The sequence below is a fragment of the Arvicanthis niloticus genome, chromosome 1 (assembly GCF_011762505.2).
Source record: "Arvicanthis niloticus isolate mArvNil1 chromosome 1, mArvNil1.pat.X, whole genome shotgun sequence".
In the NCBI taxonomy this organism is placed as follows: Eukaryota; Metazoa; Chordata; class Mammalia; order Rodentia; family Muridae; genus Arvicanthis; species Arvicanthis niloticus.
In genome coordinates, this window is record NC_047658.1 from 162,406,131 (window position 1) to 162,433,213 (window position 27,083).

At 45.5% G+C, this 27,083-nt stretch overlaps 1 protein-coding gene across 17 annotated transcripts in view; it reads left to right on the forward strand.

Annotated features, from left to right (window-relative positions):
- Positions 1–20,934, forward strand: part of Plekhs1 (pleckstrin homology domain containing S1) — a 35,148-nt gene extending 14,214 nt beyond the window's left edge. For 6 of the 17 annotated variants that reach the window (XM_076925360.1, XM_034522916.2, XM_076925304.1 and 3 more), the window contains 8 exons: positions 305–380; positions 1,216–1,335; positions 4,533–4,667; positions 6,383–6,498; positions 7,774–7,980; positions 9,010–9,111; positions 11,295–11,430; positions 19,786–20,934. In XM_076925360.1, the coding sequence (XP_076781475.1) occupies positions 305–380; positions 1,216–1,335; positions 4,533–4,667; positions 6,383–6,498; positions 7,774–7,980; positions 9,010–9,111; positions 11,295–11,430; positions 19,786–19,965 (1,072 nt within the window). In that variant the 3' untranslated portion in view covers positions 19,966–20,934. The remainder of the gene's footprint in view (positions 1–304; positions 381–1,215; positions 1,336–4,532; positions 4,668–6,382; positions 6,499–7,773; positions 7,981–9,009; positions 9,112–11,294; positions 11,431–19,785) is intronic. The other 11 variants (XM_034522948.2, XM_076925331.1, XM_076925343.1 and 8 more) reach the window with 5 other exon arrangements.
- The last annotated feature ends 6,149 nt before the right edge of the window (positions 20,935–27,083 follow it).

Sequence of the window (27,083 nt, forward strand, 5' to 3'; positions counted from 1 at the left end):
GTAGGTGTTCACCAAGAACACCATGGAAAGCCGAACTCCTGGACCCCACGCTACTCCTGATATTTCTGACTCTCCATATTTCCGAGTTTCCCTACCAGCAGCGTCAACAGGGTTAATTCCACTGCGCAGATGCGGAGATTACAAGGTAGCATGGACCATTTCAACTGCTTGGAGACAGACTTTTATTTTGCTGGCAGCTAATCCCAAAGCCTGTTCTGAATGTAATCAAAGAACATTCTAGATTCAGAGTGAGTGTGGGAGCTGTTGCTGCCAAGGCCAATTGAAACTCTCTTCCTATCCCCAGGGAGAAGATTAAAGACTGGATCTCCTTCATGACACCATACTGCCAGGGTGTAAAAGCAACCCATCAGAGAGCAGAGGTGACTCTACATGGCTAATGACATTCCAGGGCACCTGAACACAGCCCTCTCTCCTTAGAAACAATAGTGGCCCTTTCTTTCTCTTTAGTAACTGGCGTTAATACAAAGAATAAATAAGCAAGGAAAATGCCCTTGTTATTTCTACGATCAACAAAAGGAGAACATACTTTTTGTGTTTTGTACGAGAGCTAAATTAGATCGCCATTGTTTGTGGTAGGGGGAGTGAATGTTAATAGTGGCAATTTTTCAGAGTAGCTCCAAGTATACGATTTTCCACCATTGTGGTTCTCGGTACATAACCAGCTTCCCTTTGAATGACTAAGTCTGGGGAGGCGGTTGTCAAACACTGTTTTCATCTGCCTTGCATTTTAATGTAATGTCTCCTGTGTCAGGTAAGCAGCTGACGGGTTTTAATTGACTTCCTAAGCGGCTTTGTGAATTTCCCCCATCCTTTCTTAGGCTGTCACAGCTTGGCTGTAGGCACATTTAAGGATGTATTTTTCCAGGTTGTTCCATGCTCGTAGCAAATGCCCAGAGGAGAGAGCAAGGCAGATTCAGTACTGAAATCAGAGAGGACAGGCTGGGAGTACTCAGGGTGCCTGTCAAGGCCAGGCTGAGTATCTTCGAAAACTTGGAAGCAAGAGAGAGTCACATTGACAATATCAGCCTTTGTCTTAGTGAAGACACCGGCTAATGGACAGCCCAGATGTCAAGCCTTGGGGAGACCCTGGAGACAGGGAGCTCAGGTTAAAGTAGTGGCATGGGGTGGAGGGTGGGGTACGAACAGCAACAGGGAAGCAATTGTGCTCTAATTATAAAATATATTTTTTCTAAGCAGGAGAAGCCTTCCCTGGGTGACAGAAGGCCTGTTTCCGACCCCAGTCCTTTCTTGGGTCTCTGCAGCATACCAGAGGGTATCAGCCTTGCATCACCGAGGGCCAGTCTTCCAGAGGTGGTAATCGAATTCTCTTCCTTTTGTCTCAGGATTCAGCCATTGCTGAATAGTCCCCACTGCCTCAGGGAGTCAGCGGCTGCTGAATGTCCCACTGGCTAGCCGCTCGCATTGACCTTGCCCATCAGAGTCAATCAGAGTCAAACGCACCAAAAGAATCATTCCCAGGGCTGAGGAAATAGCTCCAGAACAGCATAGTAAACACAAAGACCTGACTTTGGTTCTCCAGGACTCACGTGGTGCTACTCACTAATTGTAAGGCCTAGGAAGCAGGAAGTTGTATTCTTGGGTTCACTGGCCAGTCAGCCTAACCTACACGGTGAATTCCAGGCCTGTGGGCAGAGGAACCAATGGTGGGTGCTTCTGAGGAACAACCGAGGTTGTCCTCTGACCTTCTCATGCATGCGAATGCACGCACGCGTGCGCACACACATGCTCAGAGAATGATTCCTTAATATTTATGCATATTTGCCCATTTCTTGTTTTTTTTTGTTTTTGTTGTTGTTTTTTTTTTTTTTTTTTTTTTTTTTGGTTTTTCGAGACAGGGTTTCTCTGTGTAGTCCTGGCTGTCCTGGAACTCACTCTGTAGACCAGGCTCGAACTCAGAAATCCGCCTGCCTCTGCCTCTGCCTCTGCCTCTGCCTCCCAAGTGCTGGGATTAAAGGCGTGCGCCACCACCGCCCGGCCCTATTTGCCCATCTCTATCCTACAGGTGCTTTAGCACTTGTCTAGCTGGCTCTAGATTTCATTCAGTTTGGAGACTCTAGACTGGGGTTCCTTCACTAAGCTTAGCCAGCAGCATTTGCTCTCCTTCCACACACAGGGCTCAAAGGTCCCTCTTTCCCCTTGATCTCTTGCTGTGCTGTCCACACCCTCAGGCACAACGGGGTTTCCTCCTGCTTCCCTTCACTCATCCAGTCAGTCTTGCTTCCTGTTTTTAGTATCGGCAACCTTTTCCTCCTAGTGCAATCTGTCTGAGGAAATAGAAAGGCGTGCCTGCTCCTGAAAGGGGCGTGGCTGCTCTGAAAGGGGCGTGGCTGCTCCTGAAAGGGGCGTGGCTGCTCCTGAAAGGGGCGTTCCTGGGGCTGGAAGGGCTGTGTCCACTGGAAGGCCACAGGACTGTGCACTCACCTCTAGGGATTTGCTGTCTTCCTAGCTTTGGCTATGATCAGTAAAGAGACTGGGTAGTGTGTTCCCCTGCACATATATTATTTCATCCCTTGGAGATACCACTACTGGCATCCTTCCCTCTGTGACTACCAAGCACATGCAATGAAGCAAGGCCTCCCATTTTATCTAGCTCTCCAACATTTAAAATGCCCCAGGCCCAACAATTTCATCTCAGCCATTCAGTGAGCAAAAGCAGTGGTAGAGATAAGGTGGGACAGACAGATGGACTTGAGCAAGAGCCTCTTGTTCCCGTTCATGACAGACCCCTTTCCCCCAGGGAAGCCTTACGGGTGGCTTTTGCTGTTTTCCCTTTTTTTAAAAATTGAGATCAAGTAATTTTTTTTTCAACCACTTCAAGTTCAAGTTACCGGTTGTCTTGCTGGGTTCTGTTATTGATGTCGGTACATCAGGAACCTTCTACTGCCACCTCAGCATAATCTGGTTCTATAGTACGTTTTCAGCAACTGCAATAGAATGCCATGCACGAAGGGATACGGTCCTAACAACAGTAACATCAGTTCCCACAGCTCTGAAGGGTGTAAGGTTCAAGACCAAGGAGACCCATCTGGTGGAGGCCTTCTTGCTGGCTCATCAAGTCACAGATAAGGCAAGCAAGGAAGGCAGAGGGCAACCAGGATGAACTCAACCTTCCTCTCAGACATGACGTGCAAGCAGACATGGTGCTGGAGGAGACAAGAGAGTTCTACATCTTGATCCAGGCAGAAGAAGAGGACTGGCTTCCGCAGGCAGCCAGTAGTAGGCTCTGGATCACGCTCGCCAGACTTGAGCATATATGTGAGACCTCAAAGCCCCACCTCCACAATGACACACTTCCTTTAAAAAAGGCTAGGCTACACCTCCTTCAATAAGGCCATATCTGCTAATAGTGCCACTTCCCATGGGCCAAGCCTATTCAAACCACCACAAGCTGAAATTGCATTTAACACACCAGCTTATTGAACATCACAGCCTAGCAACACAGCACGCTGTGTGGAGTCCACTGTTTCCTCCATAACTGCCTGTCAAGGGGCTGAGGATCATTGCTGCCACCAGATTTACAAGAAAGTTGTCACACCCTTATTGGTAGCCCACACCAAGGCTAACATTCAAAATCTGAACGACAGTTTCTACTGGATGTATCCTGCTTTTGCACTCCCTTACAAAAGAAAAACAAAACAAAAAAACCATAAAACCCTGAAAGTCGAACTCTGTCTCTCTCTCTATCTCTTTGTCTTGAGTGTGTGCACACACACACACACAGAGAGAGAGAGAGAGAGAGAGAGAGAGAGAGAAAGAAAGAGAGACAGACAGACAGACAGACAGACCGCACTAAGTTCCATAAAATTCTCAGCAAACCTTTGCAGAGGGGTGTCTTATGAAAATCCCCAGACATCAGGCATTGTTCTTGGGATAATTAAGCCACACTCATAACAATTCCTATGCCATGCAGAGCAGCTACATCAGTAGACAATCTGGTGTCTGTTAGGGGAGGAAGGCAATAATTAATTGCTTGCATCTACATCACCTGGAAGCATATAATTCCGACTGTCACGTAGCCAACACTACCTAATTACACTGCTGTGGAAACAGGCAAGGCTGTGAACAAAACACAAAAGAGAAATCCTGAGCCAGAAGGAGGTTCAGTGACTCTGGGCTAATTACTTCCTCAGAGGCTGTTCAGAGAGGACTGAGAAGAGATGGGGGTAGGGACACTGTGACAAAGAAAGCTCTGTGACTTACACTCCACCCACAGTTGAAAACTTCGTGTTCGGAGTTGTAATTCTCCACAGTAGAGAAAAAATTCCAACTATTAGCTATGCACATGTATTCCCACATTAGAGGGACCCAAACTGAAGAGCAAGGTCAAGTCATGTGAGTTTCTGCCCACCGCATTCAAACAGCCTCTGTCCTTGTCAACCCAACTGATCTATTGCATTTTTTTTAGAAGTATTGGTTTAATTCTATTGAAAAGGAAAAGAAGGGGGAGGGGGAAGGAACCCATTAGTTTCTTCTGTATCTTCCTTATTCAGCACTTGATACAAAAAAGTCTCCAAAGATTCAGGCAAGCTCATCATCATCATCATGAACAAGATTTCCACTCAGAAACCACTCAAGATGCAGAAGAGGAAGAGTACTATCTCACTCCTCGAAGGGCCTGTTTAGAGGTAAGTCCCCCCTGCCCTGCCCTGCCCTGCCCTGCCCTGTCCTGCTCCACCCTACTCCATCCTGCTCTGCCCCACTAAGCACTCATTCCTTCAACATGTGTGCCCAGCCTATGTCACACGCTGCTGCTGAGCCAACAGGCTGAGATCAGGAGGCACAAAGGCAAAGCTGACAGAGGCGGATGGCTGGCTCGCCATGCTGGCACATGAATAGGAGCCAACCACGGCACAAGACATATGCTTATATGATGTCTGGGTTGTAACTGCGGTGGGAAGAGGGAGCTGGTTTCCAGGCAGAAGATTAGAGAAGGTTCTATAAAGAAGATAACATTTAACTACTTGGCGGATTAAATTTGGAACTTAGTAGTCTTTCTATTTTTCTGAACTGAAAAGAGTAAAAGTCCTTGGGTAATCAGCCATGAGTGTATATGGGATGGCCTGTTGATAGCTAGAAGCCCTTCTGAGTGCTAGACCCCACTCTGTGCTCAGCCTGTGGCCACAGTGTTAAGCCTCATTGTCCTCTTGCTTTCAGAGCCTGTAGCCTCAGTTTCCAAACATAGCGCTACACAGGGAGGCATTGGATATAGACATATTGATTGCTCTTTCCTCTTGACTCAAAACAGGCTTCAGAGACCACTGACATCCGTATGTGACCAATTGCCCCACCACAGGCAGTGAATTCTAAGTTGACTCTATGCTGTGTGCAGGGAAGTGGGGCAACATGAGTTGACTTTTGGGTACATTGGCCACGAAGTGGTATCTGTGGTGCACAGAGATAGAGGATGTGGGAGGAAGATGGGACAGGAGAACAAAATGGTGGCCACAGAGTTGAGACATCTTCAAAATTGAAGGTTTTCTACTAGATAGTGACATGTTCACTTAAAGATGGGTTCTGGGGTCAGGTTGGTAATGGATGTGCTAAATTACACAAGCTATCTGTACAGCAAAGTCTTCAGAGCCCTTGGTATGTCATCCTGCATTGTAAGTAACCAAGTGGGTTGCAGAGGTGTTGCCCAATGTTTCTTAAGCATAGAACACTTCTTTCACCAAAAATACTTATCTGGGACAACCAAGCCATCAGGTGTGTAGTGAGGATGAGCTGCAGAGCCTCTGTGGAATATGGCATCTGGGGAAATAGATGAAACTGTATAAGAGTCTGGAGGGCTGAGGTGATTCAAGAACCGGGGATGACTAGACAGGACCTCACTAGGGAAGAGAAGAGAAGAGCATGGGGAAGGTGGGGAGGACTGTGTGAATGTGACGTCTGGAAGAGCCTTTGGCGAGGAGGCCGCTGTGCAGAAGACCACCTTGACTGGAAGGCTCCAATGAGAAGTCAATGGCAAATGTGAGAGGAAGTTTCAGAGTTTGTGAGCAGCCATGTAGCTAGCCTTCGGCCCAGTCATCTTCCATGATTCATAGACTCAACCACCCGGGGGAAAGGTTCATGGCATCCAATGGCTCGGAATGAAGCAGAAAGGAAAATCTACACTTCCCGATAGAATACATGTATCTGGAATGGGGCATGATTTGCTTCGAATCTGACAGAAACTGTGGTGATTCAGTCTCCTGTGGTTAAGGCTGGTTAATATTCCCTGAAGAAGCACTTTGCCTGCAATGGAAGATGTGTTATTCCAGATGCAAAGAAGTGTGAGGTGAGATGAGGAGGTGCCTGGTCAGCGGCAGACCTGTATCCTTACATCTGTACCTCTTGTCTTTAGTTAGAGAATATTGATGGATGCAACGATTCTGGTGACTCCACTGAATCCGACAGTCCAGACCAAGGGTTCAAGAGAGCAGACAGCAATTACGTGTCAATGAGAGCAGTGAGATCCTGGTGAGTAGAATGGCCCTCTTAAAGGCTGCTGCTACTGGAACAATTACTACCAGGTCACTGTGTTAACTTTAGTGTCAGGGTGTGTGTGTGTTTATATATGTGAATGGTGAGAGAGAGAGTGAGAGAGAGAGAGAGAGAGAGAGAGAGAGAGAGAGAGAGATAGAGACACACATAGACAAAGAGATAGAGAGGGAGAGAGAGAGAGGAAAGAGAGAGAGAGAGAGAGAGAGAGAGAGAGAGAGAGAGAGGCACATATGCTACCTGTGGAGGTCAGAGGTCGGAGGTCAGAGGACACCTTGGGTGGCTTTGTTTGAGTCAGGGCCTCTTGTTGTTCCCGCTGTACATACCAGATGAGCCGGCCCATGAGCTTCCCAGGATTCTCCACATCCCATTTTGCCAAAGAAGCACTGGGACTTCAGAGGCACGCTACCATGCCTGACCTTCCATGGGCTCTGACGATCCAAGCTGAGGTCCAACTGCCTACATGGCAAACACTTTACCCACTGAGCCATCTCTCTAGCCCCCTTCATTTGTTTCACTATTGACAAATTGCTACAAACCCTCACCAAGGACTATATCATCATCACATACTATTGATTGATACAGGTTGGGTATCTTTCGTTTGAAATACATAAGATCATAAATGTTTGGGGACTCAGAAATTTTTTTTAGTTTTTGGAATAGCTGCATATTTATAATAATATCTCTCAGGGAATAAAACTCATTAATCATGAAATACACACATGCTTCATATTTTCATATGTACACATATACATATAGATATATATACCTGACAATAATCTTATGCAAAATTGTTTTGAGATTGCTTTGTCTGTGAAGGAGTCTGATGGTGTGGAGTGCTCCATTTGTAGCATCATTCTGTCACTGAACACTCCAGAGTTCAGGTGCTCAGGCAAAGGGTGTTCAACCTGTGGACTTAAGAGAAGAAAATGTGGTTTCTCCACCCAGAGAAACCCACTGGGAACATCCTCAGGACATTTCTGTCTACAGAAGTCTTCTGGATTTTATGTCTGTCACTCTCTGTGTGTGTGTGTCCTCCTGACCCTGTAAACAGTTACTTTGACTACATTTTTAGAAGGAGAGCATGTTTGGCTCTGCCTGTGGAGAGGCTCCGATGCTTGCATAGACTTCAGGACTTTCTTAGTCCTCACATGGCTGTTAATGGCTGTTAGATGCTTATATTTGATTGAGACAAAGGAAAGCTATCAATGAATGTGTTTAAACAAAGGACTTTATTAACTTCTTATACTCCAGTCTCTTCAAAGAATCAACCTCTGCACCAGCTGACGGCCAAGCTGAATCCCAAATTTTTCCGGAGATGTCAGAGCTGGGGCTTCCTCACCAAGAACATGACACAGGAAGCGATCCATGTCTTTCACCCGCCGATTCCGAAGCACAAACTACAGATGGCCAAAAGGGGTCCGCCTCACTAACTGTTGTGAAATTGTCTATATTACTCAAGTAAAGCTCTGATTTCTAAAACTTTGTGGGGCCTAAAAGGGAGGCAGATGCCTTAAATACACTTTATATTCAAATATCAAGATAGTTCCTCAAAGTTTCCCAGTCAGCCAAGAACCTGATAGGCTTCAGTGTCATTGATGTGAGCGTAGGCAGTGGCTGAAAGAGGGAAGAGGCGTGGTCCCTGGGGTGAGGGTTGCATTTCCAACTATGGTGACATTTTCCCCTTGGCCAGCCTTTTTAGCCCTATACCTGGACCACACTGATTTGATTAGGGCATCACCAACTTCACCCCTTAACATCCTGTGGGCAGGCAAGTCTCCTGAGGTTCTGAGCAGGTCCTAGGTGATGTACAGAGCGTGTGATAAAGTAGCTATTATTATTGTTATTATTTTACATTTCAGGTGATATTCCCTTTCCCTTTCCCATTTACCCCTCTACAACCCCCATCCTAGTCCTCCTCTCCCTCCTCCCCTTTGCCTCTATGAGGGTGCTCCTCCATCCATTCACCCACTCCTGCCTCACCCCTCTAGCATGCCCCCTACGCTGGGGCATTGAGCCTCCTTCTCCCATTGATGTCAGATAAGGCCGTCTTCTGCTACATACATATCTGGAGTCCTGGCTCCCTCCATGTGTACTCTTTGGTTGGTGGTTTAGTCCTTGGGAGCTCTGGATGGTCCAGTTAGTTGTCATCTTAGTCATTCTACATGTCCTTTTGTACGGAATATTTTCAGGAAGACAAATACGCAAAGTGACCTGGTGGACATGGGAATAAACTCACTCAGTCCAGTTTTGCCTCCTTCCTCGTTGTCTGCCATCTGCTATCACATCCCAAGATGGGCAGGAAAGGATACAATGAATGACTTTCAGTGCCTTAAATTCATATTTTTTTTCTTCATATGTTCTGGACAAGGTTTAGCTGGAAAATGTTATCTCAGAAACAGAAGGCCAAAAGTGTACTCTGAAAGGATTGTTCACAGCCAGGGACAGTTGGCTGTCTGATGTGATTTACACAAATGTTTTCTGTCTCAGCAACATGCCCAGTGAGAGCCAAGTGGAGACTCTGAACGTGTTCCTCTCCCCTCGGGATGCCATCAACTATCTCGCTCTGGTAGAAGCAGCAGGACGGATATGGTAGGTGGGAACTGTGATAGGTGGGAACTGTGAGTGACCGGGAATGAACAGGAGTCAAGGGTGGGGGAGACTCTTATTCTGAAACACCATATTTGACAGAAATGATGTTGGACACAGACTACAGTGCTTGCCACACAGACAAGATCATAGTGTTCTATGTGAGGTCAACTTTTGCGGGGCTATGTTTAAGAGGACCAAAAAGCCCACCAATCAGAATGTTTCTGATTCTTCAAAGGAGAGTGAATGTTAAGGGCACCATTCCCAGGCACAGCAGAATGAACATTTAACGAATGAAAAGAGAGCAAAGTTGATAGGATCTTAAAGAAAAAGATGTATAGGAGGGTCTAGGAGTCCCATAACCCAGTGTAGACCTCTACTCCAAAACTCCAACACAAAGTCTGTGTGGCAGACAAATTCTAGCATAATTGCTATATTCCTGATTCTATAATCCTTGTAGACAGTGACTGGGCATGGTGACACAGACCAGTAATCTTCGTACCCTAGATGAAGAGTTCAAGACCAACCTGAGCTTCATAGCAGGTTCAAGGCCAGCTTTAGCTATGTAGTGAGACACTCTTCCCCCACCCCCAAATAAATAAGCCTGTTAAGTTCATTTTAGTGGAAGATCAAAAATATTTATTCTATTTTATGTGTATGGGTATTTTGCCTGCATGTACAGATATATGCACCATATGTGTGCCTGGTGCCATAGATCCCCTGCCATGTAGCTGCTGGGAATTGTACCCCAGGACAGGGGTTAGGGGTGGTCCTCTGAAAGAACAGCCAGTACTCTTAATCACTGAGCCATCTCTTTGGTCCTGGAAGATTGGATTTTTACATGACGATTCTTTAATATAAAGAATACACCACAGTGTCATAACTTTCCGTCTTTCCAAATTTTTGCAATCTAAGGCTTGCAGCTGGCTGTGTAGCCTATGAGCTCGGCTACGGCCAAGCTCGCAGATTTCTTCACTTAAACTATTTACTCAGTAGACAGCCATTGAGTGGCGCTGTGTGCTCGCTTCTGTCAGGCATTTATTGAGCATCCTGTTTCTTTGGAACTGTGGAGTTATGAAACTTTAAACACCAACTAAGGCAACGAAAGGGGGTAGATCTATATTCTCAGGGTCACAAAGCCAGGCAAAAAGGATAGCCACATGAATAAGTAAGTAGAAAAAGTATGTCTTATTCAAAACTACAAAGTGTTCTCACTGTGTATAATTCTAAGTCCTGGGACAGGAGAGATTAACTACAAGCAAAACAAGGGACTGGGGTGGGCAGGGTCTTTGTGGGTGCTTTTCTTAGAGCAGGACTTGAGAGAGAGGAAAATGTGGAGGGAAGAAGTCAATCCAAATTTCTGATGGGGTTGAAGACTTATAGTCTCATAGCCAATCCCGGCTATTTACTATGAGAGAAAAGATTTGAGAGGATGGTTTTCAGCTGACATTCATTCTAAAGCCAAGAAAAAATGCCAGGTTCAGAACTAAGTCTTTTAGTTAGGAGAGATGACAGAGGTTCTGGCTAGTCAACAAAATGATAGACTGGGTATTAGGTCTATCTTGTACCTTACTGACACAAATTGGTATAGTTATGCTCTAATTGTATTTTAAGAGGAAAGTTTTATTTTAACAGGAAGGGTGATGTGTAGGAGGAGCTAAGGTGGGAGGAGTAAGGAGAGGCAGAGGATGAGTAAGGAGAGGAGGAGGAGAAGGAGAGGAGGAGCTAGGTGATGAGAGTGTGTGTGTATGTGGGGGGGAGGGGACATGGAGACAGATGTTTGAGTGTCTCTGCCAGTCAAAAATAGTTGATATATCTAAGTTGGGCATTGGCTTACACTTCTGATTGTATGGGCATCTTGTTATTGAGCACTACTAAACTTAAAAGCCTTTGATTAACATTTTAAAAATGTATAAAAGCAAAAAAGAGAAGGGGGGATGGGATAGGGGTTTTCTAGGGAGGGAAAATGGGGAGAGGGGATGGCATCTGAAATGTAAATAAAATATCCAATAATAAATAAATAAATAAATAAATAAATAGAAGTCAATGCAAACAGAGAGAGGAGCTGGCCAACCATGTGGGACGACTCAGCTGACTCAGCTCCGAGTGAACTCAGAGATGCCCATTCCTGCTCCTCCAATCAGCTCTGACTTACTTCTCTGTTGGATGTTGTATTCCCCCTGCAGTGTGGCTCGCTGGGAAGGCCCTCCCCGACTAGGGTGCTTATTCTACCAGGGAGATCACATCTTGGCCGTGAATGACCTGAAGCCCCAAAGCCTGGAGGAGGTGTCCTTGTTTCTAACCCGATGTATCCAGAAGGAGGTGAGTCTTGTGGTTCAGCCCTGGCCAGACCAAGTCAGTGACAGAAGGGACAGGATCAGGGTCTCAGACCTACTCAGACTATGATAAAGTCTGACTTCTAGTCAAGTACTACTGGGGAAAGCCCTGGGCTAGGAGAGAAGGCTCTGGGTTTCTGAACTCAAACACTGTGAGATAACAGGAAGAGCTCCCGTGGACTCAGACTAACTTGTGGACTGTATCCCCCTTTAAGCAGTCTACACCTGTTTTTTTGTTTTTTGTTTTGTTTTGTTTTTGTTTTTGTTTTTTTTTTTTTGTAAAATTGGCAAAGTCAGGACACTGACCACACCAGTTGTTGAAGAATCAAATGGTATAGCATGCTGTGACAAATGGTATAGTGTGCTGTGACATGCTTGCTGTGTTTCTAGCACAGAGCACGTGCTCCACACAATCACTGTGACCTTAGTCTGACCTGTGTGGGCCATGCAACATTAAGAGGCTCCTCTTTCTGCATGTCTGTTTTCTCATCGAGAATCTGACATCGATGTGCCTTCTGCATGAAGTTATTACTAAAATTCAACATAACGTGTGGCTCAGCACTCATCATCTGTCTTTAAAGAGCTAACCTGTATTTACCTGGTCTCACTGGCTAATTCAGTCGCCATGGTGTTCATCCCTTCTTAGCCCATTTTGATTTTTAGCCCAGAGAACTTTGGTTAGGCACCATCTTCTCTGTGTTTAGAGTCTCTCTAAAGTGAGGAGCAGAGCAAGGACTCATTCATTTGTTCATTCATTCATTCGTTCACCCATTTCTACAATTTTCAAATTGCACTCCTTGGATCTCTGGGATGTGTCTGGAGGAAAGTTTCAACCTGCTGGGCTTCAATTAGGGACATTCACATTTATCTTTTATAAAGCACTTATATACTCGAATATGGGACTCCCCAGTTAACGTTCTTTGAAAACAGATCCTTGACTTGATATTTCTGCAAACTACAACACTAGAGACCCCTCTTTAGGCTCTAGATCTGTGGTTATGTATTATGCATATTAAGTACATGATTATCTAGAGCAGTAGTTCTCAGCCTGTGGGCTACAAACCCTTTGGGGAGCAAGCAACATTCTCACAGGGGTCACGTGTCAGATATCCTGACTATCAGATGTTTACATTATGATTCATAACAGCAGCAAAATTACAATTATGAAGTTGCAACAGAAGTAATTTTATGGTTGGGGGTCAGCACACCACGAGGAACTGTATTAAAGCATTAGGAAGGCTGAGAGGCACTGATCTAGAGGGTCTGTAGCCTCCAGCAACTATGGGAACCGGGTTCACCTAAAAGGAACACTGGGAATGAAAGGGGAATGAAGGGTGAGAGAAACGTGGGGCCAAGACAACATATTCTAATCAAGGCCCGAAGTTTAATATTTTGGTTTCACATATAAAGGGGAAGCCCCATTCCTGAGTTTCTTCTCCAGTGGCTGGGTGAGGGGTTAGCAGCCCGAAGGTGTCAAGGCAAGCTCAGCAGGCAGTCTTGAGTTTCTTCTTAGTCCTGTAGCAGACTGCAGGGTGCCAAGGCCAGCAATGCAATGCCTCCCAGGTCCTATTGGTTTGGTCTACTGTGGTAAATGACTGGAAGGCCTACTCAAGACTGTGGGGGAAGGGCACAAGAGTCAAGAAATTATGCTTCCTCCACCACTCCTGGCTTCCTTTGTTTATGTGAAAGTAGATAGTCAAGCCTCTTTTAAAATTCAAACACTTGGTTCTTGTAAGAAGAAAAAAAAGGTTGGAAAGGGACCTGTGCAGGCAATGGTAGGCATCTCCTGTGGCTAACGTACCTGAGCCAGCCACACCTGTTGGACTATAGTAGAGAAAGATGGAAGGCAGGCAGAGGGACGGGATAGAGACAGCAAGCAGAAAGCATGACAACATTTTAGAGGCAAACAATCATGGTGTGTGTTCTTCCTTCTGCTTTTGTCTGGCCCTTCCCTGTATGGCAGTCTCCTTTGGATGCACAGGGTTCCAGGGGACCGCTGAGTTCTTGTAGCAACTGGGTCTATCTCTGTGGCTATCTTAGACTTCTATTTCTATAAGAAAACACCATGGCCAAATGCAACTTGGGGAACAAAGGGTTAATGTCTCTTATACTTCCACACCATAGCCTATCACCAAAGGAAGTTAGAGCAGAAAGTGACTCAGAAGCCAGGGAGGAGTGCTATTTGCAGTTACTCCTAGTAGTTAACTTGTTCTGCTTTCTTATGGCAGTAGGACCGCCAGCCCTGGGATGGCACTATTCACAGTGAGCTGGGCTTCTTTACATCAGTAATCAATACCCTCCCCCAAAAAACATACCAGACTTTCCACCAGCTGATCTAGAAGGGACATTTTTTTCTTTTTGTTTCTTTGTTTCTTTTTTTCTTTCTTTCTTTTTTTTTTTTTTTTTGAGACAGGGTTTCTCTGTGTAGCCCTGGCTGTCCTGGAACTCACCAGATTAGCCTTGAACTCAGAAATATGCCTGCATTTGCCTCCCAAGTGCTGGGATTAAAGGTGTGCGCCACCACTGCCCAGAATGAGGACTTATTTTGTTTGTTTTTTTGTTTGTTTGTTTGTTTTTGCAATCAGCAGAGGCTTTATTGGGGAAATTGGCTGGCCAAGGTCAAACCACAAGGTCTCTCAAGAGTAGAGTTTGACCTCGAGTGGCGGGCTAAGGGGTCTTTTAAAGCATGGGGTGGGGAAAGGAAGGCATTTTCGCACAGTTACACATGAATGGTTGTATTTTTACGAACTTACACATGATTGGTTGTTTTACAGATTTTGAGCATAGCACTGGGAAGACCAAGGGAGGGAGGGGTAACCAAGAACAGTGGAACATTTCAGAGGAATCTAGCCCAAATGATCCAGAGTCATGTGAAAATCACTCTGCACACTCATTCTTCTCAAAAATGTGGTTTTACCATATCACTGCCCTACCCTGTCAACTATCTATTAACTATTTCTCACTAGCTCTAGCTGTAGAGCCACAGCCCTGTCATTGTGTTTTTACCACCTGAATGACTTTCATTCTTTACAGCCAGTTCCTGAAACTGGCCTGGCTTGTTTCAGAGAAAAGTTTCCATGTCCCTAAAAGAACTTTAAAAGCATCTATATATGTATAATTTCTATAAAAATGATTTTTATAATTTTTCATTCTTCATTCCTCCATTTTCTCTAATGACAGTTTTTAATCATAAAAACTTAGGTTTTTAAATCATAAAAACACAATTATTAATAAGTCCATTCCCACCCCACTTTTCCTATTTGGATCTTTAGAAAGGTTTAAACTCTAGTGTCATCATAATTATCATTTTCTTGACCTAAAGCTCTATATTGATCGTGCAACACAAAAAACTGAACAGCACTTATCCTTTCTCTAACAAAAGTCACTAATCTATTTAAATGTAAGGGCCTATGGTAAAAGCAAGAGTAAAATCACAAGAGGTCCAGCAAGGGAGGATAATAGGGTTCTCAACCAAGAGGACTTATTGAACCAACTCTCAAATCAACTTTACTGCGCCTCTCTATCTTTCTGTCTCTGGTCTAACCTTAGCAGCACACAGACTTTCTTCTTTAAGAAACAGCAAGTCTAGTTCTCTTAGCAGCACCTGTCTCCACACCTGCGGCCACTCCTAGTCTCAATGTAACAGCTAGAGTCAAGGAAAATAGGCTCTCTGCAGAAGCGTCTAGGGTGTATCTCAAACTCACGTTCAAGAGTACCTGCGGGAACTAGCTGGACAAGTACACAATAATCTTTGACTTCATCTAATACAGAAGTAGATATATAAAGGGTTAATCTTGAACTGCAAGCTCGCCATTTATCAATCTTAGGCACTAAGTATCTGTTAGCAGGGGTCCTCGGCTCTATTTTATTGGCTAGGGGTCTCAAAAAATTTCTATTTCTTTCAAACACACTTTTAAAGTTGTCCTCTGACTTTTACATATTTTGTGGCACATATTGTCTGCATACACATAAAATCACATATATAATAAAGAGAAATTGCAAAAAGGAACAAATCTATATAACTCTAGATTCACATTTCGATTTCAATCTTGGAATCACAAGCTGTCATTTAACCTTGGGTGTACACACCCTAAGCCCCACCCTCTAAGGCAGCATTTCTCCTGGGCCTCTAGGGTGGGATGTCTCAGGAGTCAAGGCCCGAAGTTCTTTGGCCTTGTAGAATAGCAGGCGACCTTGAGCTAAACAGCTAAACAGCAGGGGGTTGTCTGGATGTTCTCAGGTTGGCATTAGGCACAGGTGTTGGTGGATTTCAAGGAGGTCGGATGGTCACCAGTGCCAGGAACAGTCTCTTAGTAGCCTGAAAAATCATTTCTCACACAAAAGGGACATTCTGGATGTGAAACAAAGACAAGGGACACTTTAGCCAGTGCCAGTTCCCGAGGGTAATTTAGCTTTAGGGTTCTGTATATTCTCTCTACCTGTCCTGAGCTTTGGAGACAGTATAAACAGTGGAGCTTCTAATATCTCTGACAATTCCTGACTTACCTTAAAACTGCTATCTGATCTAATTACCTAGGACACTTGAAACCTCGGGAAGGTCCCTATTCTAGGCTGTTTTCTCCTAGGTATTTTCTTACTTACTCTAAGTCTTATTATTTCTCTGGCTCAAAACCTAAGGTCCCTTATACGCTTTAAATCTCTTGGCTGCTTGGTTGCACTCATATCTTAAGAGTCCATCTGTGCATTTAGCCTGGTAAGTCTTTTGCTTTCTGGGGAGTATAGTTCTCCCTTCTTGTGTGCACCATTGCCTCTTTTAGGCCCAAAACTGGGAAGGGCTCCTGTATCAAGTCACTTGATCTGTCTGGTTATTGTCTCAGGCCACTGAGTCTCCCCCTTTTGGTGTCCTGGGCAATGAATATTTACAGCTGCTGGCTTTATCAGGGTTTCCTCTCTTGGTATATAGCCCTGTGGACATGGGCTGTGGCAAAAGCATACCTGCTTGTTGGCCCCAGGTTCCAAGGTTGCTCTCTGCACCGATGATCTCAGGGGTAGGGAGTCAGTCCAGGTGACAGTTGTGTAGTGCTGGCTTGTCTCTGACCAGCATGGAGAAAACTGCTCCCGTCTGTAAAGCAGGTTACCTTGGCTCCCAGCTGGAGTCGGTAGGAGAAGCCTTTCTTCTACCTGTAAGTTCTTGTCAGTTAGTTGCAGCCCGTCAGGTAGGAAGTGTTGTATCTGGACACCCAATCCTGGGGAGTAAGTCTCAACCCAACAGAGGGTAGGAACAGTCTAGGATGACCATAAATGAATGGGATACCCAGCCCATCTCTTAGTCCACCATTTTTCGGGTAGTCCATGAATACATTTTGGCCCATTGGCCTGGAGGAGGACCCTGTGTCTATCAAGAGTTGGGTGGCTCCAAGCTGCCCCATCTCACACAGAGCTAATATCTTCACCACTTGGGGTGTTTTTCAAGGCCTGGGGTTTTCTGGCCCTGGCTTCTATTTGTTAGGGCCCTCTTGGACCCCGAAGCTGGCTCCTTTACTTGCAGTGTGCACACTGGTCTTTTTCAAAGAGTTTATCTCTCTTTGATTGGAGTTTCTCTTCTCTGCTTTCTGTAAATTTTTTTCCTGTTACCTTTCTTTTTCTTCACCTCTCTCTCTAGTCTCAGCAACTTACACTAGACCTTTTATCTTACACTAAACCGTTTATCTTCTCTACTCCTTTTTTCTAGACTTACACTAAACCTTCTCCACTCTTCTTCTCCAGACTTACACTAAACCTTTTCTATTCCTCTCTTCTCCACTCTTCTCCTCTAGACTTTCTCAGTAACTTACACTAAATCCTTAAATCTTCTCTATTTCTCTCCTCTAGTCTCTGAAGCCTTGTCTATACTGACAGAATGTCTAGAAAGGCTGTGGGCAACTCATCTGATCCCTGCTTAACCTCATGTGCCTTAGTGAAAATTAGTGCGGTCTCATGTTCTTACATAAGATCTATCAACGGGATCTGGCGTGGGCCTTTGGGTGTCCCTTACCTTCTGTAACCTGCTACTGACCGTGGCCTGATCAATTGATGGGGTCCCCATGTCTCCCTGTCTGAGGGAACATTCTTTTTCCGGTGTCCTCTCTTGTTCTTCACTCCTGAAGACCAGAACCTACAAGGGTCTTGTGGAAGAAAGGCTTTTATTGGGGAAAGGGTATTCCTCCACTAGATTTATCTAGGTGACTATATTGGGCACTAGATCTAGGTGTCTGAGGGATCCTGGCCTATCTATTGCTTTGATTACTAACTTACTTTTTACTATAAATTTGTATCTGTACCAAAATGGAGGCCTATTCTTTTGGTTCTCTGACACAGGACAGTCTTAACTTCTTGTAGCAGGCAACCTGTCGTCTGACCTGTCTGACCTGTCTGACCTGTCTGCAGGCAGGTTTGTTGGTTCAGGGTTTCTAAGCTGGAGTCACATCACACTTGTCTCAGCACTATATATTTACTTTTCTCTTTTTTTCAAAATCTCAGCACTATTCACTCACTACTTTTTTAATAAAAATATATATAATTATATAATTATATAATTATAACTCTCAGGTGAATAATCTTGCTGGGGCTGTTTGTCTAGCTGCCCTGGCTCCACTGCCAGGTTTTTTTTTTAACACCTGGGCTCTATCTATCTTCATAGGCGGCAGGTGAAATGCCGCCAATTTGTTACAGCAGTGACCTCAAGGTACCCAGTACAGCCACGAACACCAAACTAGGTAGCTGTCGCACACTGTCGCTGTGCTGGGGAACCACAAGTTGTCGCCCGCCAAGTGCAGGCTGGGCGGGGGCACCCTCCATGTGGTATTATCTGGAGGATACCCTACATGTGGTAGGCGGACTGTCAGAACACGAACCTCGGCGGATGCCCCTTATTAAAGGATCTGCCCGCCTCTCTGCAGCAGCACTCTCGCACCCGGCGGCTTCATTTCTTTCTCTGCCGGTGATCATGTTACCTATTTTTAACTCAAGATGTTTAACATAGTAGATTAACAGCTAACACACAAATGATTTGCTAAGAAAAGACACACACACACACAAAAACAACACAAATAGCTCACCCCTTTCACGGGTGGCACATAAACCTGGCGATATAGACAGTTCTTGCCCCTGCTATGGGCACAGGGACCAAGTTACACAATAAGGAAGGGCATCAGAAATCCGCCTGCCTCTGCCTTCCAAGTAAGACTCCAATAACCAGACAACGAAGTCAGTCCTCACAGATTCAGATTTAACAGATTCAGACAACTTGGCCAGCCTATGCTGGACCAAGTCTACCAGATTTCTAACATGCCAGCAATGAACAATCCAAAAATAGACACACTGCCATGAGAGCACAACAACCACGGTGGCCATTTCTGACCTTTTCTCTCTAGTCTCATTGTTAACACACAAAAAGACTAACAAAAACCCGTCTCAATCGCCAATGTCAGCTGAGAGGGATCCCACATCCTCTCCGGCACCTAGATGAACCCCCAGACGTCTCTGGGGGTGTGGCAGCTAGTGATTCCCCAGCTCATCTGCTAGTCACTCTTTTATCTCTTCTTGAGACAAAAAAAACGGTTTACTGCTCCTCACGAGACAGAAACAGCTGCCAGTCCAAACTGAAAGTGCACTTTTCAGAAACCAAATAATTCAGACAGATGGACACCAACAACTTAGAAACCAAACAACTTAGACAAACCTAGACAAAACAGCACAAGAGAAATCAGACAATTTAGACAACCGAGCACATGAAAAACTAGAAACCAGGCAATTTAGACAAAAGGTCACACAACAACCAGACAGAAAACCGCTGTGTTCCCTTACCTCCCAGTGGGGTTCTTGGATTAGGGTGGTCGTAAATCCAGGACGAGCCCCCAAATGAAGACCCCCCCATACTCAGGAGACCCTTCCTCAAGTCTCAGGAAATCAGGACCACCCAACGATCACAAGAAACCATACCTGGATGCAATCAGCAGAGGCTTTATTAGGGAAATTGGCCGGCCAAGGTCAAACCACGAGCTCTCTCAAGAGCAGAGTTTGACCGAGGACATTTTTCTAATCGAGGTTCTCTCTTCCAAAATAACTCTGCCTCATGCCAAGCTAACATAATACTAGCCAGCACGGTGGGCCACTGTCACCTTTTAGAACCTGCCTAGAGGCTTAGGCCAGCGGATGACAGGAAATGAAAGTCCATGTTCCACTTGACCGTACTGCGGCTGCCTTTGGGCTCATCGCAGCCAGCACGTCATAGGATTTCCTTCAAGAACAGATGCAAGGGCTATGAAGGATGGCTGGCTGGGAGTTGAGGAATCTCAGGATAATCTTCAGTCACTCAATTATTTCCTGTGATTTGTCTTAGAAAGTGAAACTCTCCATTGGCCGGATCCCAAACTCAGAGAAGTTCCACGCTTCCCCCTGTGTGTGCTCCTTAAGACACCAGTTGGTTGAGTCTGTCCAGCAGGATTTGCCAGAGCTGGAGAGGACACCAAAGAGGACTCCTGCCATCAAAAAGAGCCATAAGGAAGCTACTGGGGAGTAGGCTGCCGTGGGCCAGGGACACAGAACGGTGGATCCCTGGGCCATGCATGGCCTTGTGATTGGACAAAAGACAGCATCCTTCTCTGAGTCACTGTACTGACTTAACAGTGGGTTCACTGACCCTCTTTGGCTTTTGCACTGGGGAAGTCACATGGGATAATGACTAAGGAGTGGAGTTAGAACAGGAGGGTTTATACCTGAGACTCTGCCCCAGGCATGGCAGACACCATTCAGTAAATCCCTGGTCTAATTAATAGCTTTGTGCTTCTGAGGTCACAGCCCACAAAACTGGCTTTTGGTTAGCCATATCATTTCAGGGTTGCAAGAGAGTGAAAGTCTGTGGCAGCCTTCCCAGACACTTCCTGTGGCTCAGCAACCCAGGAGACATCAGGCAGGCCTAGTGGCCTCTCTGGCTCCCTCAGAGCACCTGCTCTCTTAAAGGCACACTAACTATTTGGGAAGCTGAGGAAGTTCGGATCTGTATCCAGCCAAGATGTGGTTGCTCTAAAAATAAATTGGAAACTATGTTTGGACACTCTTAATTGATTGGTTTATTGCCAAGTCAATTCTGCAAAGCCAAAAGAATCAAAGGCCCTTTAGTAATCAGGAAAGAGGAGCAGTGAGCCGAACACTAATCAGCTTGGGGACTGTTGATGCAAAGGGGGATTTAGAAAATGCATCTTAGCTGGCTGTCCTTTCAGGGGGAAAAAATGAAGGCTTTGAAAGATCATGATACTCAGTCTTCATGACTCTGAGTTCTGAGCAGTTCGGGGGCAGAACCACAAATCAGCTTTAGAAAGAAGATTCCCTGACCTTTGCCTGTGTGGGGGTTTAGATTAGTAAAGACCTTTGGCACACAGAGCAAACATTCAGTGTGTTTCATTTTCTGTTATCTAGATTATTGCCAGTATAAAATGTGTGTGTGTACATAAAACATGGAAAAATAAATAAACGTGCATGTATAACTGTTTCCAATTTCATAAATAAGAAATCAAGCCACTTCAGGAAAAGAAATAAGCATCAAGGTAAAACTGCTCTAAACCAACTGTGGGGATGGATTCATGGGCTCTGAAGGCCAAATATCCCCCGGTTTCTCTGTGCCATCAAGGAGGCAAGGAGGAATCTGAGGACCTAGGAGTTGACCCAGCGCTGGGACAGATAACATGACTGCTGGTCCTTCCCAGCACGCTCTCAGCATCCCACCCTCCCCCAACTCCAGAACCTCCCTCCTGCCACAGAATGAGAAGGGGGAGGGTTTGTTGTGAGGACCACACTCTGAGTGCTTCTTCTACTCAAAATGTTGGCTCTCAGAATAAAATTGCAGGGCAAACTCCAAACCCAAAATTCCAATATGGCAGCTCTGGTGTAGGAGTCTGGAATCTGCATCCTAATGCACTTCCGAGGGATTTGACCAAGGAACACAGTTCCTTGAAGAATCATCCTAAGGGCTCAGTGAAGAGACCCACACAGAACTTGTGTTCCTTGAGGAGGATCAAGTTTTCAACAGGACTGAAGGAGGCAAATGATTATTGCCCCACCCACCTCTAACAGAATCGCCCCACCCCCCCCACCAGCAGGGAGCCTCACCCACCACCAGCAGGGAGCCCCACTCGTGTCCAACAGAATCGCCCCACCCACCTCCCGCAGGGAGCCTCACCCACCTCCAACAGGATCGCCCCACCCACCTCCTACAGGATCGCCCCATCCACCTCTAACTGGGAGCTGGTCTCAAGGAAAACAGTCCTGCTTCTCCTCTTGCTTCCTCCTCTGTGGAGAGCAACACAACTGTGCCTGGAGGAAGTAACCTTACTGACTGGGCTTAGGTATGTGCTGCTGGCAGCTGAGAAGGACAGGAGAAGCCACCACTTCACCGTTCTCTGTGCTGTTCCTCAGAGTTTGTTCTCATTTCCTCTGTGCCACCCTTTTTCAGTTCTTTCTCCTAAGAACAGCAGTAACTGCAGGAAAACTGCAGACCTAGGAATGGAGATGTTTGTCTTTATTTGTCATCAAGAGGAGAGAAGAACCCAAGAACCTGCTGAAAGATCGTGATACTCAGGCCAGTCCTGGCAAGGGTTGTGTCTTGTGCTATACAATTTCACCACAGTGAACCGTACCATTCCCATACCATTTGCTACCCATGGGCACATGCACAGTGAAAACCCCATCTGCAATCTATTTCACAGTTGTCCATATTGACCCCATTCCAGGTAGATGATCGTGGCTGATGCTACAAAAAGCCTGGTTCAGTTGTCCCTAGGAAAAATAGGCCTCTTGGATCTACTTAAACAGTAAGGAGAAAATAACAGCTGGGAGCCATGCTTGGCTGTCTCATCTTCGGCCTTTTCCTAGTTAGCTTTAACTGTCAATTTGACATAGGGTAGAGTCACATAAGAACAGAGTCTCAAGGAAATAGATTGGTTTGTGGGTATGTCCTTAGGAAATGTTTTAATTGTTCATTAGTGTGGAAGTCCTTGCCCACTATGGGCAACACCATTCCTTAGGCAGGTGGTCCTGGGCTGTATAAGAAAGTATGAACTGCTCCACCAGAAACCAAGCTATCCTTTCACGGTCCCACAAGCCAGCAAGCAGCAGTTCCTGTGAGGTTTCTGCTTTAACTTTCTGTCCAGACCTTCCCCCAGTGATGGACTGTGACCTGCATGACAAAATAAACCATTTGCTACCCTAAATTGCTATTGGTCAAAGTGTTTCATCAGAGAAGCTGAAAGGAAGCTAGGAAAAGCCTGAGTTTGATGAGGCTCTCTAGTCTGGCTAAGGAAGAAGCCAGAGCTCAGAAATGAGGACTTACTATAATACAGAGCCACCCCCAAGCTCCAGGCTGGACCCACAGCTCCTCAACCCATACCTTTCCCACTTCACAGCTTTTCGGTGGGACTTTGGAGTGCCATCTCTCCATGTCCTACTAGGTGCCTTGGATCTCCAGAACATACCTTAGGGTATCTGGAAATTTCCATTTGGTTCTCCCTGCTGAGGACACAAACCATTCAAAATGAATTCCAAAGAGCATCTGGTAAAGAGAGAGAATGAATGTGCAGGGCCAAGTACATGTAATCATACTCAAAGCTGTTGACATTTCTGCATTCCTTCCCGTGTGGAGAGCAGGTTACCATATTTGTTTGTATGTAGTATATGTACACATGTACAGCAGTGAGTGAAGACATGGGGGAGTCAGAGAGACTCTGTCATCATCCCCCCTCCCCTTTCTCTTCAGGGCTGTGCCAAGTGACTCTCCTTTGGGATGATGAGAAGAATATAAAGCAGTAAACAGGTCTCGTGGCTTTCAGACTCGGCTGGATCAAATCAGGTTTTTTTTTTGTTTTGTTTTTTTTTTTTCTGAAGTTGCGCTGGGCGACACATGTATTTTAATGAGAAGGCTCTTTAAAATGTCTGAGTTAATGATGTCTTTGTCTAATAACCGCAGGACCTTGGGGCCCTTCTCTGAATCACTCTGACAGGATGGTTCTGGTAAACCTTGCACTCCCAATGCTTGACCCCAGGACTAATTTGTTTGATACAGTAGCCACCAGCCACATGCTGGCTTTAAGTTAGTTATAATCAAATAAATTTAAAATTCCACTTCAACCATGCTGGTCACACTTGGAGTGTTTGATAACCTTCAGTGGGAACTGGCTGCAGTGTTAAACAACAGACTTTTTCCATCATCATAGAAGGTCTTACTACTTTACTACTTTCCTGTCTTATGTCCCAAGAGAAGAACAGTTACATCTCATCCACCACCACATTCCCAGCCACATGCTAAAAGAAGAAATCACTACACTTTGTGTTAAGTGGTCATTCATAAATATTATTCAATTTTGAGAATGTTTTCAAATAAAATGTACCCATTCATAACTCTGGTAACATTGGCTTTTATCTTGTTTCTTTCTGGTATCATATAATTAATTTGAAAACCAAGGTATAGGACTTTTCAATATAAGGTTTTTTTTGGGGGGGGGGAGCTGTGAGAAAAACAGGAAGTCACAGGGTCTACAACTCTGCAGCAAATTGCTGACCATGGGGTCCCAGCCCGCATTTCTGCGGGTGAGATCAGCAGGTCCGCGGGGTCTAGGGTGAGCGCTGTGGTTCTCAAACTCCTGTGCACTCAGCTGCCGAGGACTTCGGGGTGTTGGGAATGGGAGCCTTCAGGCCATGATAAACCCAGGACTAGGGGAAGAGGGAATCTGGCTTAGCTACAATTGAGTGCCAGGAGTCTGGAGGGGCAGAGGAGAGCCTTCTACAGGATACTTAGGCGCATCTCTGTATGATAAGCCAGCCCCGATCCTCTGCCCCCAGTCCCCTGCCCCCCCCCCCCGACGTCCCCCAAGTGAGTCTTGACGGAGACAGCCTTTACTTGCCCAAACTCTCTTATTCATGGAAACTGAGGATTCATACCTCTTACTCAGGGTGAAACATTAAATACATTTTTTTTTTTTTTTTTGCAGGAAGGGATGCCCAGGAAGGGAAGCTCATTGGCTGAACACTCAGTCCTATCTAGATACCTTATTAGCATGGTCCTTCATCAAGAACCAACGTGCGGGGGGGGGGGGGGGGGGGGGGGGAGCTGCGCGTAGGTCTCCTGTAAAAGGCTCTCTTCCAGCCCCTCCATACTGCAGGGTTTTATGCTATGTGATTGGTTGTTATGGTCCTCTTAATAGTGTGGCATGGTCACGTGCTCCAGGATAGGAACCTGGTCAGTAGCTAGTTCGGGCTTCAGACATTCTCAATTACAAGATCGATCGGGGTTCTGAACTTGCTACAACCTTACCAGTTTTTCTTTCTGGTGGCACAGTCCCCTGCCTTCACTGTCCCACGATAGTGAAGGGAAGACTGACTCCTACCATGTTCAGCTCCAATGTCTTTGCCACTTGAGAGCCATCAGAGCATAATTCTAGTTTTTAATTATGTTAATCGTTGTTGTTCCAAAATTTAACTTTTTTTTTCTGACATTCTTAGCTTTTCTTCTTTAAGCGTGGGTGTATAAAACAGATATAGGGGATTATTATCTCTAGACACAAGCTAATAATCAACAGTGCATCATGTGAGAGGTTTTTTTTTTTTTAATATGAGAGGTATTTATTTTATCAGTGTTTAATTTGGGGTGTTCTGGGGTGCTGACTTGGGGTTCAGTTGCCTTGATGGTGACAGGGTACTGGTATTGTTGTGTATTTGATCTTGGCCTCTTGTCTCTTATGTGATAAATGAGAGTACCAGAAAGATGAGTGGGGATAAAACTACTCCAAGAAAAATTAGAGAACAACACAGTACCACCCAGTGTGGTGACTGAGGAGTCTAGAAAGAAAGGAGCCATGATAAATGGGTGGTGATCAGGACTCACACGCAGGGAGGGCATTATCCACACAACCTACCGGACCCTGCAACGATTCTATGAAGTCAAAACTGACCCCCCAAAGCACAGAGAAGTGAAATTCTTACTTACTCAAGGCTATGGCTAGGGAGAGCATAGCATGGGGTGAAATTCAAACCAGGCATACTGGACTTGGAGACACAGTCTGAGTCTCCTCAGTGGAAGAGCCATGGGTGAGGAGGCCATGATGAAATGGAAGGAGTGCAGACAGGGACAGACACACAGTACACTTCCCAAGGCTTGCTTAGAAAGGCTCCACTTTTTTACATACCTCTGGTCTCAGTCACGTATTCATCTTCTGACCTTTTACCCAGGAGGAGTACAAAAGCCCAAACATTTTACTCTAAAAACTAGGAGAATTTTACCAAGTCTCTGTTTGTGTCAAGTTTATGTGTTTTACAGTGCTCCTTTCAGATGGGTTCAGTTCTATGTGATGGCCAATTAGTTGGCAACTGCCACATCTCCAGTGACAAAAAATGTTAGACTATCCTCAGGATGGGAGGAGTAATGGGGACCCTGATTTTGTAAATCTCATCCTTAAGAATGTTAAAGCAGGTACATTCATAGGAAACCAGGAGACAAGTCTCACTATCCTCCATCCAAATTCAGTGCTGGAAACAAAAAAGACAAAGACCAGTCGGTCCACTGCGAGTGGCGCTGGCAAAGCTTCAGAGGCGGTAAAACTTGAGGAGAACTTGTGAGGGGGTTTCGTATCTTAGAGAAGGAGTAGAATTTACTTGGCATTCTAGAATAGTCCAGACCCCCAGTATAGCCACACAAAAGTGAACTGGAGGGACGGAGAATGTTCCAAGCATCCTGAAGGGATCTGGAAAAGGCATCCCTGTGTAAGAGACAGTATGCTGCTTGCTTAATATAATTATCTGTTCCTTTGTAGGCAATAGTTCGTAAATATTAAGAACTGCATCTTAAACCAAAATTAACACCATCAGCCAGGGTTTCTGGAAGATTTTTCTATAAAAGGTACAAATGGCTCTTAAGTTAGAGCTGAAGGACGGCAGAATGTTGGGAGCTGAGCAGCTATCCACATGCTATCCACGCCTCCAAGGCTTACATCATATCCACGTGCCTACAAGGGGCATGGCAAAAGTGTATAAATACCCCAGATTTCCCTTCAATAAAGAGACTTGAGACTTGATCAGAACCTCTGTCTTGTCTCCATTCCTTGTGTCTCTTCCCCTTATCCCCACTCTCTTTCTCTCTAGACCCTGACCAAAGACTGGAGCGGCAGTTTGAAGCCAGGCAGTGGTGGCATAAGCCTTTAATTCCAGCCTTTGAAAGGCCAAGCCAGGCAGAGCGGAGCAGGCCGCATCAAGTAACTATTCGGGCATTGTTAAGTCTTTTGTCTCAAGCCAGGTAGAGCGGAGCCAGTTGCAACAGCAGAAGATGACAGGAAAGGACTTGGAAGCAAGCCCAGGAGATGGAGAGCTTCCTTGAAAGCATGAGGATTTGAACTCCAGCCCCAGAACCTGTGAGAAAAAAATTCTGGGTGTGGTGGCCTTAGTTCCCAGTCTCAGCACTGGGTAGGTGGGGACAGACAGGCAGATCCTCGAGACTCGATGGACAGTCAGTTCCAGAGCCTCTTGGTGAGCTCCAGGTCAGTAAGAGATGTCCTTAAAAAGGCAAATGGTCATTGGGCATGGTGGTCGTGTTGTACATCTCTAATTCCACCATTCAGAAGGCAGAGGCAGGTGGATCTCTGAGTTTGAGGCCAGCCT